Source organism: Theobroma umbraticum, unplaced genomic scaffold (genome assembly GCF_002168275.2).
Source record: "Theobroma umbraticum cultivar Fairchild unplaced genomic scaffold, ASM216827v3 scaffold_86.0, whole genome shotgun sequence".
NCBI classification, from domain to species: Eukaryota; Viridiplantae; Streptophyta; class Magnoliopsida; order Malvales; family Malvaceae; genus Theobroma; species Theobroma umbraticum.
Genome location: NW_018397263.1, coordinates 5,263,638 through 5,280,231, shown reverse-complemented (window position 1 = coordinate 5,280,231; position 16,594 = coordinate 5,263,638). Strand labels below are relative to the sequence as shown.

Here is a 16,594-nt window from a genome sequence, read left to right as displayed (position 1 = left end):
TCCCAAATTTCCTTTTTCTCTCTTTGTTTTTCACAACTTGATTTACATGTCAAAATTGGAAAGAAAGATATATTTTCTGATGTGATATAACTGTTTATAAATGTATATACGTACGGTTGTTATTTGTATAGTTTACTGCTGCTTTAGATTTTTTAGCATTGTATGTGATGTGTCACATCCAAGTAGGAAGAAAAATGGTGGCATCTACGGTAACTATATGCACAGAAAGCATAATGTTTAAGAGGTCTCTTACACCTAATACCTATTAATCACTCCATGGTCCAATTTCGATCAAAAAATATAAGGAAAATAGTCCAAAATATGAGATATTCTCCGGTAAAATGGTCAAAAGTGTTGAAAAAGAGTGAGTATTTGCGCTTTAAGAAAAGAGAAAAGGCCAAATAGCTTGCGCAGACATGAAGAAAAAGTTGCCTATCAATTATCAATAATGTGCTAGTTGGGAGATTTTGGCTTGATAAGGGATAAGACGCCTTTTACCGTCCTAATCTCGCCATGACCAAGAGGCGAGGAATTTTCTAGATTTTCAGGATTTAGTTCCATGGCTTGCTTGATTCAATGACTTAGCTGTTTTTGCGGCAGAGCTTCTAACTTATTTATGGTCTGCTTTTCTTTTGTATTTCTCTATTTTTGGAACAAAATTGTTTTACCTTTCAAAAAGACACAAATTTTATTGAGGAAAGCACACTTCGAAAGTGAAAGTAGACTCAGACACCGGCCATACAAATAAGCCCTCAATTACATATGTAGTTTTAGAAAAGTTTAACACAAAGGTCTATTCAGAAAGTACGGATAGCCCCATCTTCCATGTTTGATTGCTGAGGCTATACCCTCCATCGATTGTCAGGTTGACACCACTGATATATTTAGCCTCATCGCTTGCCAAATACAGGGCTGCGTTTGCAAAATCTTCTGGTTCCAGTATGGCCCCTTTCAGTACTGCTGAAGCAGAAACGACCTCCTCTCCCTTCTTCTTATCGAATACCCCGAGTGTTTTTTGGAACAACGGAGTGGCAACTGCATGAGGTGAAATGCAATTAACTCTAATTCCATACTCACCTAACTCCACGCTCAAGCTTTTAGTCAACCCTACCACTGCATGCTTTGATGCCTTGTATGCATGCGGGGTACCCAGGCTTATTTTTGATGCAAGACTTGCGGTAAAGAGAATGCACCCTTTCTTGGCAGGAACCATGACCCTAGCGGCATGCTTGGCACCCAGGAATCCACCAAGCACATTGATATCAAACACTGTCTTGAAGCTCTCAGTATCTGTATCTGTAACTCTTACTTCATGGTGACCCATAATTCCAGCGTTATTCAACATGATATCAAGCTTTCCATACTTGGAAACTGCCAATTCTACAGCTTTTTGGACATCAGGTTCGCATGTTACATCACAGTGGACATAGCTGATGGTTTCTTTTCCAAGCTCTTGGCAAAGGGAGTGGCCCAAGTCATCTTGAATGTCAGCAATCAGAACCTTGGCTCCATGTTGGACGAACAGCCTTGCCGTACTCTCTCCTAGGCCACTGGCACCACCAGTTATCAGTGCCACCTTACCTTCTAGCCTGCATAGAAGAATGTAAAGTTCATACTTAACATAACTATAATAAACAGCTAATTAGCGTGCAAACTTCTTGCTAACTCAATTTCGGATTGACAGAAACAACATTTGTTTCAATGTTCTGCACTGCCATGAATTTGGGAACTGTGGGATTTACCTCTTGGTTACTGAAGACTCGGCGCTCATTGTAGTTATCAACAAAAGAGATCCTGCCCAATATGTCACTCTGCCTGTTTTTGATTGCAATACTTGGAATGTGTGTTTCACTTCATTGTTATCAGGTCTTTATAGCTTCACAGACTGTAACCTTGCTCTGAAAAATCAACCATGGCGTCGTCAGTCGTCATCTCTTTGAATGCGTTCATTACAAGAATATATCGACATATAGTTACACACTTGCGTCCACAATTTGAACTACTTCATTTCAGTACTTTGAAGTCTACAATGTAACAGACATTTCCATGACTTCTGGTTCCGTGTCCCAAATATGCCGCGACTCCTTAGCAAGCGGGCAGTAAAACATTGACCAAACATCTGAAGGATCAACATTATAATGCATAGGTATATTTACATTTACGTGTATTTAATTTTATAATCTTCCCACATAAACATTTTACTTAAACAGAGTAGTCTGTTTTCTGTAAATTCCTTCTTGTTTTAGCAATGAAAATAATTTCAAATATATCATACAATAATAGCTGAAATTAAATAAATAAAAATACCCCAACAACCGCAAATATGTGGGAGTTAAAATGAGTTGAGCAGCATCGAATTCAAATTTGGCTAAGTCGATTGTTTATCAAATCAAATAAACATGAAAATCAAGCTTGACTTAACCTATTAAAATTGAAAATAATTCAAATTGAATTGAGTTCCAAGCACAGGCACCTTAGCTCTATCTATTTTCGCCTTCATAAAATATAATTAAGAAACTATGACGAACTCTTAATTAATTTATTATCAATAAAGGGTATAATCTTATCTAGATTCATATATTAATTTTGTAGTTGAATTACAGAGTGGATTGGGACTAACTTGATCTTAAATTTACAAAGCAACTTATAGAGATTAACCTGATAAGTCAAATGGCTAATTGGTCATTGGCTAAGCTTGACTAAAAACATAATTAAAAAAAAAAACCTTATAGAGATTAACAAAAAAAATTGTGTGAAATCTGGATATTATAGATATTTTGTTACCAGCAATGTTACATTCTTATTTGTTCTGAGAATTTAACCTAGGGATTATTTACAAATGACATGAATATGATATAATTTTAAAAATAATCGCTTGTTTATTGTAGTTAATCCAATCCGAGCCCCCTTCGGACTAAATATATTATTATTTTTTGTTATTTGTTTTCTCAATATCTTCAACTTCAATTAGGAACATTTGACTATCCCGTTATCTAAAGCCCTTCTTTTGTTTTTACTCTCTTTCCAAATAAATAAGTAATATTCCTTGGTTTGATTCTCGATTAAATAAGTGCGGATAGCTACCCATTTCAATTGTTGCTTCAGATGGCGACCCTTTATCTTTCTTCCCATGTGCTTGAATTTATAGTCTCTCCTTGAAGCGTTCAAAGTGGGTTGCCTTAGGATGTTGCGGCCTGGCTGCTGGGTTCTTGCGTCCGAGAAGGCGGCGTCAAAGTAGGAAATTTCCCAAACCTAAGGTATGCCCCACTTCCCTGGAAGAATTTCAGGTCACCATCACTACTAATTCTCGCCCCTTTGTTTTCTTACTAACTATCAAGAAGAAAAGATTAGAGCCCTTGACTATCAAAAAGTAATTCCTGGGAGCTCCTGACCCTTGTTCTTGCAATCATAAATGTAAAATGAGAGAGCAAGTTAAATAAAAATGTAAGAAGGTTGATACTAGAGAAAATTTGTTAAAAAAATGTACAGCAGGATACTCCTGGTTTATTTGGTTATCAAAGCGTAAGTTTTCCAAGCTGTTTAAATTTCTACTATAGTAGATCTTGGGTTAATATAAATTTATTTGTATATAAAGTCTATTAATTGGTATCAAGAGTCACCAAGGTTAGGATTTAGAATCCTAACTAATTATATATTGATTGCATAAATTAAGACTACTTGTCAAAGTCTTGTGTGGTTTTTTTAATTTATGTAATTACATTATTAAAATACATAATTATCTTTGTATGATGCAATTAGATCTTGGGCATACTTAATTGCTAATAAATTATATATTACATGATTGTTTGGTTGAATTATATCTTCATAATTGAATGAAATTTTATTTGATAAATTGGGTTTTTCAAAAGTCACGAGTTTTAACAATTTTAGGCCAAAAACAATTTGATTCTATGTAGTTTTGTTAAATTACCTTGAGATGAGTTAAAATTGTGTTTGGTCTATTTGACTGTATAGAAATGAGATTGTCTTTAATGGTCAGGTTTGGGTTGTTAGTAAGTTTTTGATATGTCTAAGCTGAGAGTTAGGTGATGGGCTATGGCGAAATGGCTGAAGGAAAATTTCTCAATTTTGGATGTGATGAGAGCTCCATCTAATGCCTCTACTTTTAATAATTGTGGTTTTAGTGGAAAAGAGGTGGCTTGGAAACCTCTTTCCAATGGATGTTTTAAATTTAATGTTGATAGAGCAACGAGGGAATGTCTAGGTGAATCTAGTATTGGAGGTGCTCTTCGTGATGAGGGTGGCCATGTTAAAATTCGGTTTTCAAAATCCATCGGAGTGGGTGACTTGAATAGGGTTGAGATTCTTACGACTAAAGAAGCTTTTGCTTTGTTAGCTGCATCTTGATGGGCTGCTACTCATGAACTTATAATGGAATCGGATTTTGCCAATGTTGTTTCTTGAGTGAAATGTCCGTATTTGATTACTTAGAGAATGATTAGAATTATGAACGTGATCTCTAGTTTTAAGAAAAGAGTGGCTAAATGGTCTTTTATTCATACTCCAAGATCTACCAATCATTTAGCTGATTGTCTTGCAAAGAGTGGTGTGCAACGAGCAGTGGATTTATTGATCACTTACAACTGATGCTTTTTTTTATGTGAGTTTGATTCTTTTTGAGTTCTATTGCTTTTTCTGGACTTTGCTTCTTGTTGCTTTTGATTATGCTTTATTGCTTCTATTTTTTTCCTGATTGTTTTGTTGATTCAAGAAGTGTTTAGTTTTTCCTTTTCCTTTGTTTTCTTGTTAGGTTTTGTTTTTTGGTCTTATGGTGTACAGGGCTCTATTTTTTTGATGTACTTCTTTGATTTGGAAGCTATCCTTCTAGATAATCCCAATTATGCAAAAATATTCTCTTTGAATTAAAAATAAAAATGTTATTGAGGCCATAAAGTTTGATTAAACCTATCGATTTAATCATATTGGATGCTGCCATGGGTGTTTGGATTTGACATAAATTTACCATGTTAAGCTGAAATCTTTATGGATTCAGAAATTTAATTTTTTTGTTATTGATTTTATCAATAAATTTAAGCCTTTTGTTTCTCTTATTACAAGGATTAAATCGGTATAAAAATTGTAACTTGATTTGGCTTGTAGTGAGAGAAATTAAAGTTTAAAAGTTTGGGTTCAAAATTGAAACTCAATTCTTGATTTTATTAAAACCTTTAAAGTTTATGTGTTTATGTTCGATTTTATCTCTACAAATCACTAGTTACATGTTATAGAGATTAATCATAAATTTTGATTGCATAAAAATTGGGTATATAGGATCAAATAATGAGAAAAATCAAAATGTGTCATAAATGGGTATCAAACTCGAAAATTTTCTCAAATTAATCTCAATTTGTGATGTCTTGATGAATTTTAATGCATGGGTATTATAAAATAAAGTCTTAATGGAGGTTTGAAAGGGTCAATTTCATCAAAAACACTTTAATAGTCGAGAATTAGGTAGAAATTGGCATAAGAGACTCGAATAGGTTGAATTGACCTAATTAGGTCGAATCTGACTAAAAGGACAAACAATTTTCTTCAAAATTCTTTTAATTTCTTTGTTCGAAACTTCAACTTGGCTGCTCATGTAAGGATGATTGCAATGGCTATTTGTGCTTGATCCCATATTTGGCTAGGAGTGCCTCCAAATATTTGTTGTAGAAGTGAGACCCTTCATCACTAATTATGGTTCTAGGTGTTCCAAAACATGTGAAGATGTTCTTTTGCAAGAATTTTTCACTACCTTAGAGCCGTTCCTTGGCAAGGCAATAGCTTCAACCCATTTAGAAACATAATTAACCTCAACCAAGATATATTCGCTATTGAAAGATGGAATGCATGGACTTATAAAATCAATTTCCCACACAAAAAATTTCAACTTGAAGAATGTTGTTGAGAGGAATCTCATGGCTCTTAGATATACTGCCCACTTTTTGGCATCTATCACATCTTTCAATAAAATTTTGAGTATCTTTAGAAAGGGAAGACCAATAAAAACTTGATTGTAGAACTTTTGCAGTAGTTCGTTTTCCCCATAATGTCTTCTGTGATAAGATGAATGGCAATGATGAAAAATATTTTCAAATTCTTCTTCAAGGATACACTTTCTAATGATTTGATCTTCGCAATGCTTGTAAAGAAAATGCTCATCCTACATGTAGCATTTAACATCACGCAAGAATTTCTTCTTTTGTTAAGAATTAAGTCTAAGAGGGAAAAGTTCACTCACAAGATAGTTCACTCACAAGATAGTTCATGAAATCAACATACCATGGCAAATTTTCTACTTCTCTATATGAAACACTTGCTCATTAAGAAAGGTCCCATTGATCACTATTGAATTCCGAACTTATTCTCCATTTTCTAATTTAGATAAATGGTTTGTCACTTGATTTTCTGTACATATCCTATCTCAAATTTCCAAGTTGAATTCTTTAAGCAAAAGTACTCATCTTATTAAGGGTGGTTTTGTATCTTTTTTCTCGGTTAGATATTTAATAGTTGCATCGTTAGTGTAAACAATGACTTTAGTACCAACAAGATAAGAGCAAAATTTATCAAAAGCAAAATCAATAGCAAGCAAATCTTATTTAGTTGTGGTGTAATTTGCTTGAGCCTTATTCAATAATATGCTAGCATAATAAAGAGGATGCAACATCTTCACTTTTCGTTGGTCCTAAACTACACCAATTGCATAATTACTAGCATCACACATTAGTTTAAAAGGAAGATTTCAATCAGCAGCAGCGATAATAGAAACAGAAATTAATTTCTTTTTCAATTCAACAAAAGCATTATGGCAAGCATCATTAAAATTAAAAGGAGTATCTTTTTCTAACAAATTACAAAGTGGTTTAGAGAAAAATCTCTAATGAATCGCCTATAAAATCTAGAATGTCTTAAAAAACTACATATGTCTTTAATAGAGGTGGGAGGTGGAAGTTTTTCAATTGTTTTAAGTTTTGCTTTGTCTACTTGAAACCTTGACTAGAAACATAATGGCCTAAGACTGTCCCTTCTTGTATCATAAAATGATTTTTTTTAATTTAAAACTAAATTAATTTTTTCATATCTTTTAAGTACCTTAGCAAGATTAAACAGACAATCATCAAAATTATCTCCTAAAATTGAAAAATCATCCATAAATACTTCCAAACACTTTTCAATTATATATATATATATAAATTATCATCACACATCTTTAAAAAGTGACTGAAGCATTGCAAAGTTCAAAAAGCATTTTACGAAAATCAAAAGTTTTGTAAGGTTTTCTAGATCCTCATGAGCAAAGGTAATTTGATTATAATCAGAATACCTATCTAAAAAGCAATACAAATCTTTACTTGCTAGTCTATCAAGCATTTGATCAATAAAAGTGAGCGGAAAGTGATCTTTTAGTGACTTTGTTCAATTTTTTATAGTCCATACATACTCCATCAAGTCACAATTCTAATGAAAATGAGCTCATTATTTTATTAGAAACTACATCATACCTCTTTTCTTGGGAACGCATTGGAATGGACTTACTCATGAATTATCAAAAATAGGATAGATAATACCTACATTTAGCCACTTGATAATTTCTTTCTTTACCACCTCTTTCATAATTGGATTTAACCTTCATTGATGCTCAATGGTTGCCTTGTGATTTTCTACTAAAAAAATTTTGTGCATGCAAATTGATGACTAATTCCTTTGATGTTGGCAATGGCCCACCTAATTGCTTCTTGGTAATCTGTTAAAACTTGAAGAAGTTTATTTTCTTGTTCGTTAGAAAGAGAAGAAGAAACAATTGCTTGTAGTGTAGAAGAATTTCCCAAAAAAGCATACCTTAAATGGTGAGGCAATGGTTTGATCTAAAGTGAAAGGTTTTTTAATGGAACGCTTGATTGGTGAAGTTGTAATTGATAATTCCAAAAATTTAAGTTGAGATTTTGGAAGATATGATGGAGCATCCAAATGCTTAGCAAGTTCAAGAACTTTGTCATTAATAATATCATATGAAGAAAGCAAAGATGCTTCTAGTGGATCATCATAATGATTTTAAATAAATACATTGTTAGTAATGTTATCCACCATATTGATTGAGAAACATTCATCATGTTCATTGAAAAATTTTAAAGCTTTAAAACTATTCAATGTTACCTATTGATCTTTAACCCTTAGGGTAAGCTTACAGTTTTTCATATCAATTAGAGCTCGAGTAATTTTCAAGAATAGTCTTCCAGGAATGATCAATATTTCAATATCTTCTTCCCTATCAAGAGTAATAAAATTTACTGGAAAAATAAACTTATCAACTTTCACAAAACTATCTTCCACAATACCATAAGGATAGGTGATGGATTGATCAGCAAGTTGTAAAGTCACAGAAGTTGGCTTAATTTCTTCCAAATTTAATTTTTTATAAATAAAGAGTGACATTAAATTTATAATTGCACTCAAATCACATAAACCTTTAGAAAAATAAATAGCACCAATAGTGCAAGGAATAGTAAAACTATCAAGATCTTTAAGATTTGGTAGAAGCTTATTTTGAATAATGTCACTATATTCTTCAGTAAGTGCAACAGTTTCAAACTCACATAATTTCTTCCTTTAGACAGAATGTTTTTCAAGAATTTAACATATCTTGCATTTGTTCTAAACCTTCAACAAAAGGAATATTAATATGTAACTTTTTAGACACATCAATAAATCTTTAGAATTGTTTGTCAAGTTTTTCTTTTTGAAATCTTTAAGGAAAAGGTGGTGAAAGTGTGGGAGCAGTTTTTAATTGTGATTTTTTTTGAATTTTCGATAAATTGTTCAACCATAATTTCTTTTTTAGCATCTTTTTCAATTTCTTTCTCATCAGATTGAACTAAAATTTCAGAATTTAAATCTTTACCACTTACCTTTTTTCTATTGTAGAGATTAATTGCCTTACAATGTTCCTTAGCTTGTTTTCTTAGGTTGAGTTCAATATCACTTGGTAAAGCACCAAGAGGTCTATTATCTAGAGCACTGGCAAGTTGACCCACTCGTGTTTCAAGATTTCTGATTGATGTTTGACTTTGAATGGAGGTATTAGTCTTTGTCATGAATTGTATGAACATATCCTCCATTGAAGGCTTTTTATCCTACGTGGGAGCTCTAAGTGAAAATTTAGAGGGAAAGTTTGACTTAGATGTCGATGAAGACCCTTGGTTGTTGCTCCGTAAGAAATTAGGATGATTCCTTCAACCAAGATTATAGGTGTTGGAATAAGGATTGTTATTCTGTTGCCTATTTCCAGCAAATTGACAAGATTCAAAATAGATGAGACAATTGTCATTGGAGTATCCTTCTCTACAAAATTCACATGTCACAAAAGAGCTTTGAACAACATTAACACTCAATTTATCAATTTTCTTGGTGAGAGAAGCCAATTGTGCAAACAAAGAATTAATCTCATCTAATTCATGAACTCCAACAAATTTTCTTGTACCCAATCTTTAATATGGTCATTGATAGTTATTAGAAGCCATCTCTTCGAGCAAATCATAAGCTTCATCAATGGATTTACTCATAAGTGCACTTCTAGTTATAGTATCAATAGTAGTTTTAATAAGCCTTAGCAAAACATTATAAAAAATCTAAACTTGCAACCACTTAGGTACTTCAAGGTGAAGACATCTTCTTAACAAACCCTTATACCTCTGTCAAGCCTCATATAGTGATTCAAAATCAAATTGCTTGAAAGAAGTGATACCATTTCTCATCTTTGCTGTTTTGAAAAATAGAAAGAATTTTATTAAAAAATTCAAAGCCAAATCTTCGTAAGTACTAATGGAACCAATAGGAAACGAATTTAGCCAACTTTTTACTTTATCTTTAGTGAAAAAAGGAAAAGCTTCAATCTTATGGCATCATCAGTAACAACATTAGCCTTGAATGTGTCGCAAATTTCCATTTAAATCATCTGAATGATTAGGCAAACCCCCAAACTGAATAGAAATCTAAATCATCTAAATGATTGTTGGCTTAATTTCAAAGTTGTTGGCTTGAATAAGAGGTCTTTAGATACTAGAGTAAAGACCTAATACAAGTGGGACATCATATTCCCTCAAAGACTCGGTCTTTTCCCTTTGTTGATTAGCCATTATTTTACTTGTAGCATAAACTTGTTGATTTTTCCTCTAAAGTCTTTGAAAAGTCTTTTCAATTTTTGGATCAAAAGCAACAATTTTCAAATTTTGAGCTCTTCATGTACGACGACCAAAAATACTTAAAATTAAAGAAAAAAAAAGTTTGAATTAGGATTAAGAAATGCTTAGTATTAATATTAACAAGAAAGAAGTGAAAATCAATTCCCTAGCAATGATGTTAAAAATTTGTTGTTGATTTCTTATACAAGTGCATATATCGTTAACAAATAATATAGAAGAAAGTAAAATTTGTTTCCATGGAGAATTGAATTAATTCCTAATGTTGACTATTAAAATTGACACATCTTAATCTTATTCGAACAACTTAATTTTAAAACTACTAAAAAAAGTTAAAATTAATAAACTAAAACTAATATAAAGTCCATCTGAATATTGTTTCTCTTTCTCTCTCTCTTTTAACTTAGTGTAATAGATTAAGTTGCTAACCTAGAGTCCTAAATTATTTATAAGTTTCTGTCGAGGTTTTCATAAAAATATCTCTCTTAATTAATGTACTATATGTCTATGCAAATTAAGTTGAAGAAAGATTTATTAAGTTCGTGCTTTAATCCTAGCTATATATGGCTTATAGGTGTATGTTGTTGTCGAATTTTCATGTAAGTGCACGTTATCACAAACAAGTAATATAGTTTAAGTAGAGTATCATTCTCATAGGGATTTGTTCTTACATTTTTATTAAATACTATAATTTTATAACAAATCAATTTTATTTAACCTAAATTTGTAAAAAATTAATTAAACGAAAATAAAATAAGTACAAAATTAACTAATAGTAATTAAAGTTACGAGAGAGAGGCAATATATTAAAGACTAGGATTACGGGTTTAATCAACAATTTATCTAACACAAGTATCTTTTATTATTTATGTTCATGGGTGGTTTTACTTACCTAGAATCCAAAGCTATGCACAAGTCTCCATCGAGATGCTTGCACACATACCTAAATTAATTGGGTCACTATATATTGTTGGTCCCAAATAAATGTGCTAGAGGGGGGGTGAATAGCACTTTTTGACTCTTATTAAATTTGACCTCTATTTAATGGTAAGTTAAGGTTCAATGGAGGGAAGTTAATACAAGATAAGGAATAATCTAACAAGGAATGAAATGAAAAATAAAGTAGGGAAGAGAAAATACTAAGATTTATAGTGGTTCAGTCGAAGACCTACATTCACTACCTTGATTGTTTAACTAAGGATTTTTCAAACTAAATCATTATAAACGGTGAAATTCTCAAGCTTTCACCAAGTTTTTACAATAGCTTTTAATAGGTTCAGCCACAATCTTCAACAATGATTTTTTTCGAGATCAATCAAAAGTCAAAAACTAACTTTTTCAAGCTCAGTTAGAACCTATGTACTTAATCAAGCTAATCTAAACTTGATTAATCCCCTTAGAGTGTCTCGCACACTCTAAGCAATCAAGAAGAAAAGAAATAAAGAGGTACTTATGATCACTAACCTGATTTGATAGTACAAGATGAAGTGCTTAACTCAATTACAAAGATTGGAGTGAAGTGCAGAAAGTATGCAGAGAGTTTTTGAGATTTTTGAGCTCTTTTTGATCTTGAAAGCCTTTCAAAATGATTCTTGGCTGTTGGGAGGGCTTTTTATACTTGAAAAATCAACTTTGATGGCAGCTAGACAGATTTTGACCGTTAGAAACAGTTGGGAGCCATTCTAGTTGTTAGTTTGTCTTTTAGCGTTCAGATCAAATTGTCAGACAGAATGTTCTTAGTTGACTAATTGTTATCACTTAGTTGACTAAGTCGTCTCTGTCTCTGAACCCAGTTTCTGGCAGTAGGCTCTATCTCTGAACCCAGTTTCTGGCAGTAGTCTCTTAGTCGACTAACAAAACTTTTTAGTCGATTAAGTCGTTACTGTCTCTGAATCCGGTTTCTGGCAGAAAGCTCTTAGTTGACTAACACTGTCTCTTGGTCGACTAAGTGTTCTTTGTTTCACGATTTTCTTGAACCTGTTAATTTCTCTTTTGAGTTTTATCCATCCAACTCCCTTGATTATTCAACTTAGAGGCTTTTTATTTCATTGCTCACTTATAACTCCTTATTCTTATGAGTTTTGATATTATCTTTTGAATGATTAACTAACTATTTAATAAATATTTATCCTGCACACTCAAATAGAAAGGTTAGACATAGATAAATGGGAGTGTTTTATTATAATAAAAAACTAATGGAGCTAACAATCTCCCTTTTTTTGATGACAAAACATTTCTTGATTAAATACATAATATTTATTTATTATTTTTATTTTGCATCAGATTGGGATTTCTCTCCCCTGAGTATGTGCTCCCCTTTAGTATATGCATGGTCTTTTCAAGTTATTGTACTATCCAACTCAACAAGTTAGTATATTTTTATCTATATTTTATAAGGAGTAATAGGTACAAATTCATACATTTTAACAAAGTAACTTTATTCAAGCTTTCAGATTATTGATGATAGGTGATAGAATACCATTCACATTGTAACAATCTGTCACCAGCATATTATTAACAGTTCATATTCATACCAACATCAATAATCACTAACATTTGCATTAAACACAAAAACATAGAAAATAATTTCAGCATTCATATATCAGCAACAAAATATCCATCAGTAATAAAATGTTGTCATACATAGTCTAGCATCATCAAAATCAACTTTTCTAAAATGCCCTTAAATTTCTAATAACTTCTGCCTTGATTTACATTTTCTCCTGATAACTACCCTGACCTAAATTTCTTCCCCTTTTTGTCATTAGTAAAATAGAAACAAGCCTAAGAGGAGTCGGAGGGGGTTGATTCACTAGTTCCATAGAAGATGTTGAGAGGTTCAGGGGATGTTAAAGGAGAAGATTCTTGAGATGAAGAGTAAGAAGAAGATGTGTCTGAGATTGTGAGAAGATCCTTAGCAGTAGACTTGACTAGAGGAGGTTTAGCTTTTTCGGATAACTTAGATGACATTTTTCTTTTAGGAAACTTACTCTTGGTAGCCATAAATTTTCTCCCCTTGCTAGTAGATGCAGTTGCAGTTTGTGCAGGTACAACAGCTTTCCTTTTCTATTTTTCAGTCTGATCATCTTTCTGAGCAGATTCAAGGAATCTTGTTGCAAGTATTGGTTTTTGTGCTGTGCTTTTAACTACTTTCTTTTTTGCCTGTTCTTCTCTCACTATCTGCTGGAAGACATCCATAATGGGAATTTCCTCAAAGTTTCATGAGGAAGACTCAACTTCTTATGTTTTCTCATGTAGTTGAGATCCAATCACCTCTGTGTTTGTATTGTCTTTCTCTTTAAGTTCAAGTTCCACAGTGTGCATTTTTTTTGCTTGACCAGGTTCTGGCTCATTCTCCTCAGTTTGAAAATTGAGATTCTCATTCACTTGCTTTGCTGGAGGTGGACTTGGTGCTATAGGAGCATGTTCAGTTGCAAAGCTTGAAAGAGATTTCCTTTTGTTTTTCATCAGAGTTCTCAGTTCTTGAAGCTTTTCTTCAATTTTCTCTATTCTAGTGCCTTGGTCAGTTAGCTTTCCATCTATCCTCATGAGCAAGTTCAGGACCATTTCATTTGAGATTTGAGAGGGTGCTGCTTCTGCTTGAGTGGGAGTGGCTTGCTCACCCCTTTGAGTATCCTTGAAGGTCTTGAAAAAGGTCTCTCCATATAACTTGTACCCTATTTTGGACAAACTTCCTAGATAGATGGCTTGGTCTCAACTTTTTACTTGATCTATCTCATATTTGGAGCTCCATATACCTTTTCTCTTGACCAAGGAGGTAATCACATTTCCATAAGGTAAATGGATTTTATCAACTTTACATGTTCCTCTCATTCTTTCAATCATAAACCTCCTTAAATTAAAAGCAAATACATTAAAAGTAAATTGCATCATCCATAGGTCTTGTAGACTTATATAGTTGAAGCTACCTCCTCTCCCATGGACTGTTGAAGCTATGAAGTAATGCAGTATCCGTGTTTGAGGGCTTTTGATGTTTTGCATAGTTTTTAGAAAAGAATCTCTCAGTTTTTTCAGTAATCATCTCCCATAAGGGTGAAGGATCAAAATCTTCGAGAATTTTATAATTTCCCTCATTGCATTTTATACTTAATAATTTCCCTAAATCAGAGGCAGAAATCATAAATTCTTTCCCATTCAAGTAGACATTAAGACTGTCATCCATATACTCCTCAAGGTCATCTAGTTCATCTTTACCCTATACTATTCTAGCATAGAATTCTTTCATTAAACTGGCACTATAAGTTCTATTCTTAAAGACACTAAATTTCTTTAATTTTATTTTTTTAAAGTGTTATAACAACCCTTCTTTAATTTCTGAAACCTCATTGAAACTGTCACAGTCAATGAATTTCTCGCAAGAGATAGGTGTATTTTTTATTTTTCTAAACCTATCTCCATGAGCTTTATTTTTGAACTTTAGAGATGAAGAGTTACCTTTTGTTACAGATTTTTCCTTATCTTTCTTCTTCTCTGTTTTGTATTTCTTTACTCTTTGTTTCTTCACAGTCACTGTAGCTAATTTATCTTCTTTTTTCTTTTTCTAAGTTTTGAACTGTGAGCTTTCTTTCATGGGTTGTTTCTTTTTCTTCTTTTCCAGAGTATCCTTGGGCATGAAAGATTTTGCCATTGATTTTGAAAGTTTCAGATTTTAAGGTTTGAGAAATTTGGGAGAAATGAGATTTTTGTTTTGGGAGGTCGGTTTCAGAGGAGAGAGAGTGAGAAGAGAGTGAGTTAAAGAGGAAATTTTTCCCAAAAAAAAAAGTCAAACCCTTTTAAATGTGGATAATTTAATTATTTCAAAAATTTAGAGTTTTCCTCTTTTTTCATTTTTGGTTCAATTTTCTTCTACTTTTTCTTTACCCGTTTTCCTCCTTTTATTTCTTTAAGTTTTATTATTTTACTTGGGCCTTGTTGATTGACTAAGTTTTGCCCTTTTCTATTTGTGTCTTTTACTATCAGAGACAGAATGCTCTTAGTTAATTAAGTGAAGCTCTTAATCAACTAAGTGTACACTGTCTTACCAAAGAAATGTTTAAAAAATTCCTCAAAGTTCTTTAACACTAGTCATTCTTATATTTCTTTTAATTTCACAGAATTTTTCCTCATTTAAGGATTTGGTAAATATATCAACTAATTGAAGCAATGTGTTGACAAATTCAATCTTAATGTCTCCCTTAAGCACATGATCTCTAACAAAATGGTGTCTAATTTCAATGTGCTTAGTTCTTGAGTGCTGAATTGGATTTTTTGAAAAATTAATTACATTTATGTTATCACAAAATATTGGTACATTATGCATAGTCGATCCAAAGTCTTCTAATTGTTTAATCTATAAAATTTGAGCACAGCAACTACCTAAGGATATATATTCAGCTTCAGCTGTGGAAATTGCAACAGAGTTTTGTTTCTTACTTGACTATGATACAAGCATATCTCCTAAAAACTGACATGTGCCAATAGTGCTTTTTCTATCTATTCTACTTCCAGTAAAATCTGCATCTGAATATCCAATAAGAGTGAAGGATGTTCCTCTAGGATACCATAATCTTAAATTTTGTGTGTCTAAAAGGTACTTGAAGATTCTTTTTATTGCAGTAAAATGTGACTCCTTGGGTTGAGATTGAAACCGAGCACATAAGCATACACTAAATTGAATATCAGGTCTGCTAGTAATTAAATAAAGTAAAGATCCAATCATACCTCTATAAAGTTTTTGATCAACACTTTTTCCTTTCTCATCTACATCAAGTTTGATGGAGGAGCTCATTGGTGTGCTGATTGATTTCAGCTTCAGCATATCAAATTTCTTTAGTATGTCTTGAATGTATCTTTCTTGACTACTAAAGATGCCCTTTTTTGCATTGTTTGATTTGAAGGCCAAGAAAGAATTTTAGTTCACCCATCATGCTCATCTCAAATTCACCCATCATTTCTTCAACAAAGTTCTTGCACAAATCCTCATTAGTAGCATCAAATATAATATCATTCATATAAATTTGAACTATAATTAAATCATTCAAGCATTTCTTAATAAACAATGTTGTATCAATGCTTCATCTAATATATCCTTTTTCAACTAAAAATTTTGAAAGTCTTTCATACCAAGCTCTTGGAGCTTGTTTTAATCCATATAATGCCTTATGTAGCTTGAAAACATAATATGATTTTTCAAAGTCCTCAAATCCAGGGGGTTGTTCAACATAGACTTCTTGAATAAGACCATTTAAAAAAGCACTTTTCACATCCATTTGAAATATTTTGAAGTTCACGAAACATGCAAATGTAAGTAATAATTTTATGGCTTCTATTCTAGTAACAAGAGCAAATGTTTCATCATAGTCAATGCCTTCTTCTTGGTTATATCCTTG

The 16,594-nt window shown here is 32.3% G+C and overlaps 1 protein-coding gene across 1 annotated transcript; it reads right to left on the bottom strand.

Annotated features, from left to right (window-relative positions):
• Positions 1-659: 659 nt before the first annotated feature.
• On the bottom strand, positions 660-1,901 carry LOC110420350 (short chain aldehyde dehydrogenase 1-like). The gene is made up of 2 exons (XM_021433628.2): positions 1,743-1,901; positions 660-1,589 (listed from the first exon to the last, which is right to left on the bottom strand). Exons 1-2 carry the CDS (start codon positions 1,769-1,771, stop codon positions 794-796), a joined length of 825 nt encoding a protein of 274 aa, XP_021289303.1. The 5' UTR covers positions 1,772-1,901; the 3' UTR covers positions 660-793.
• Positions 1,902-16,594: the final 14,693 nt, after the last annotated feature.

What these genes read in the sequence shown, in the direction of transcription:
- LOC110420350 (XM_021433628.2), bottom strand. Translation starts at nt 1,771, where the DNA reads ATGAGCGCCGAGTCTTCAGTAACCAAGAG. An exon ending in GAGTCTTCAGTAACCAAGAG is followed by an intron (nt 1,590 to 1,742) that starts GTAAATCCCACA and finishes TCTTCTATGCAG; the next exon opens with GCTAGAAGGTAAGGTGGCAC.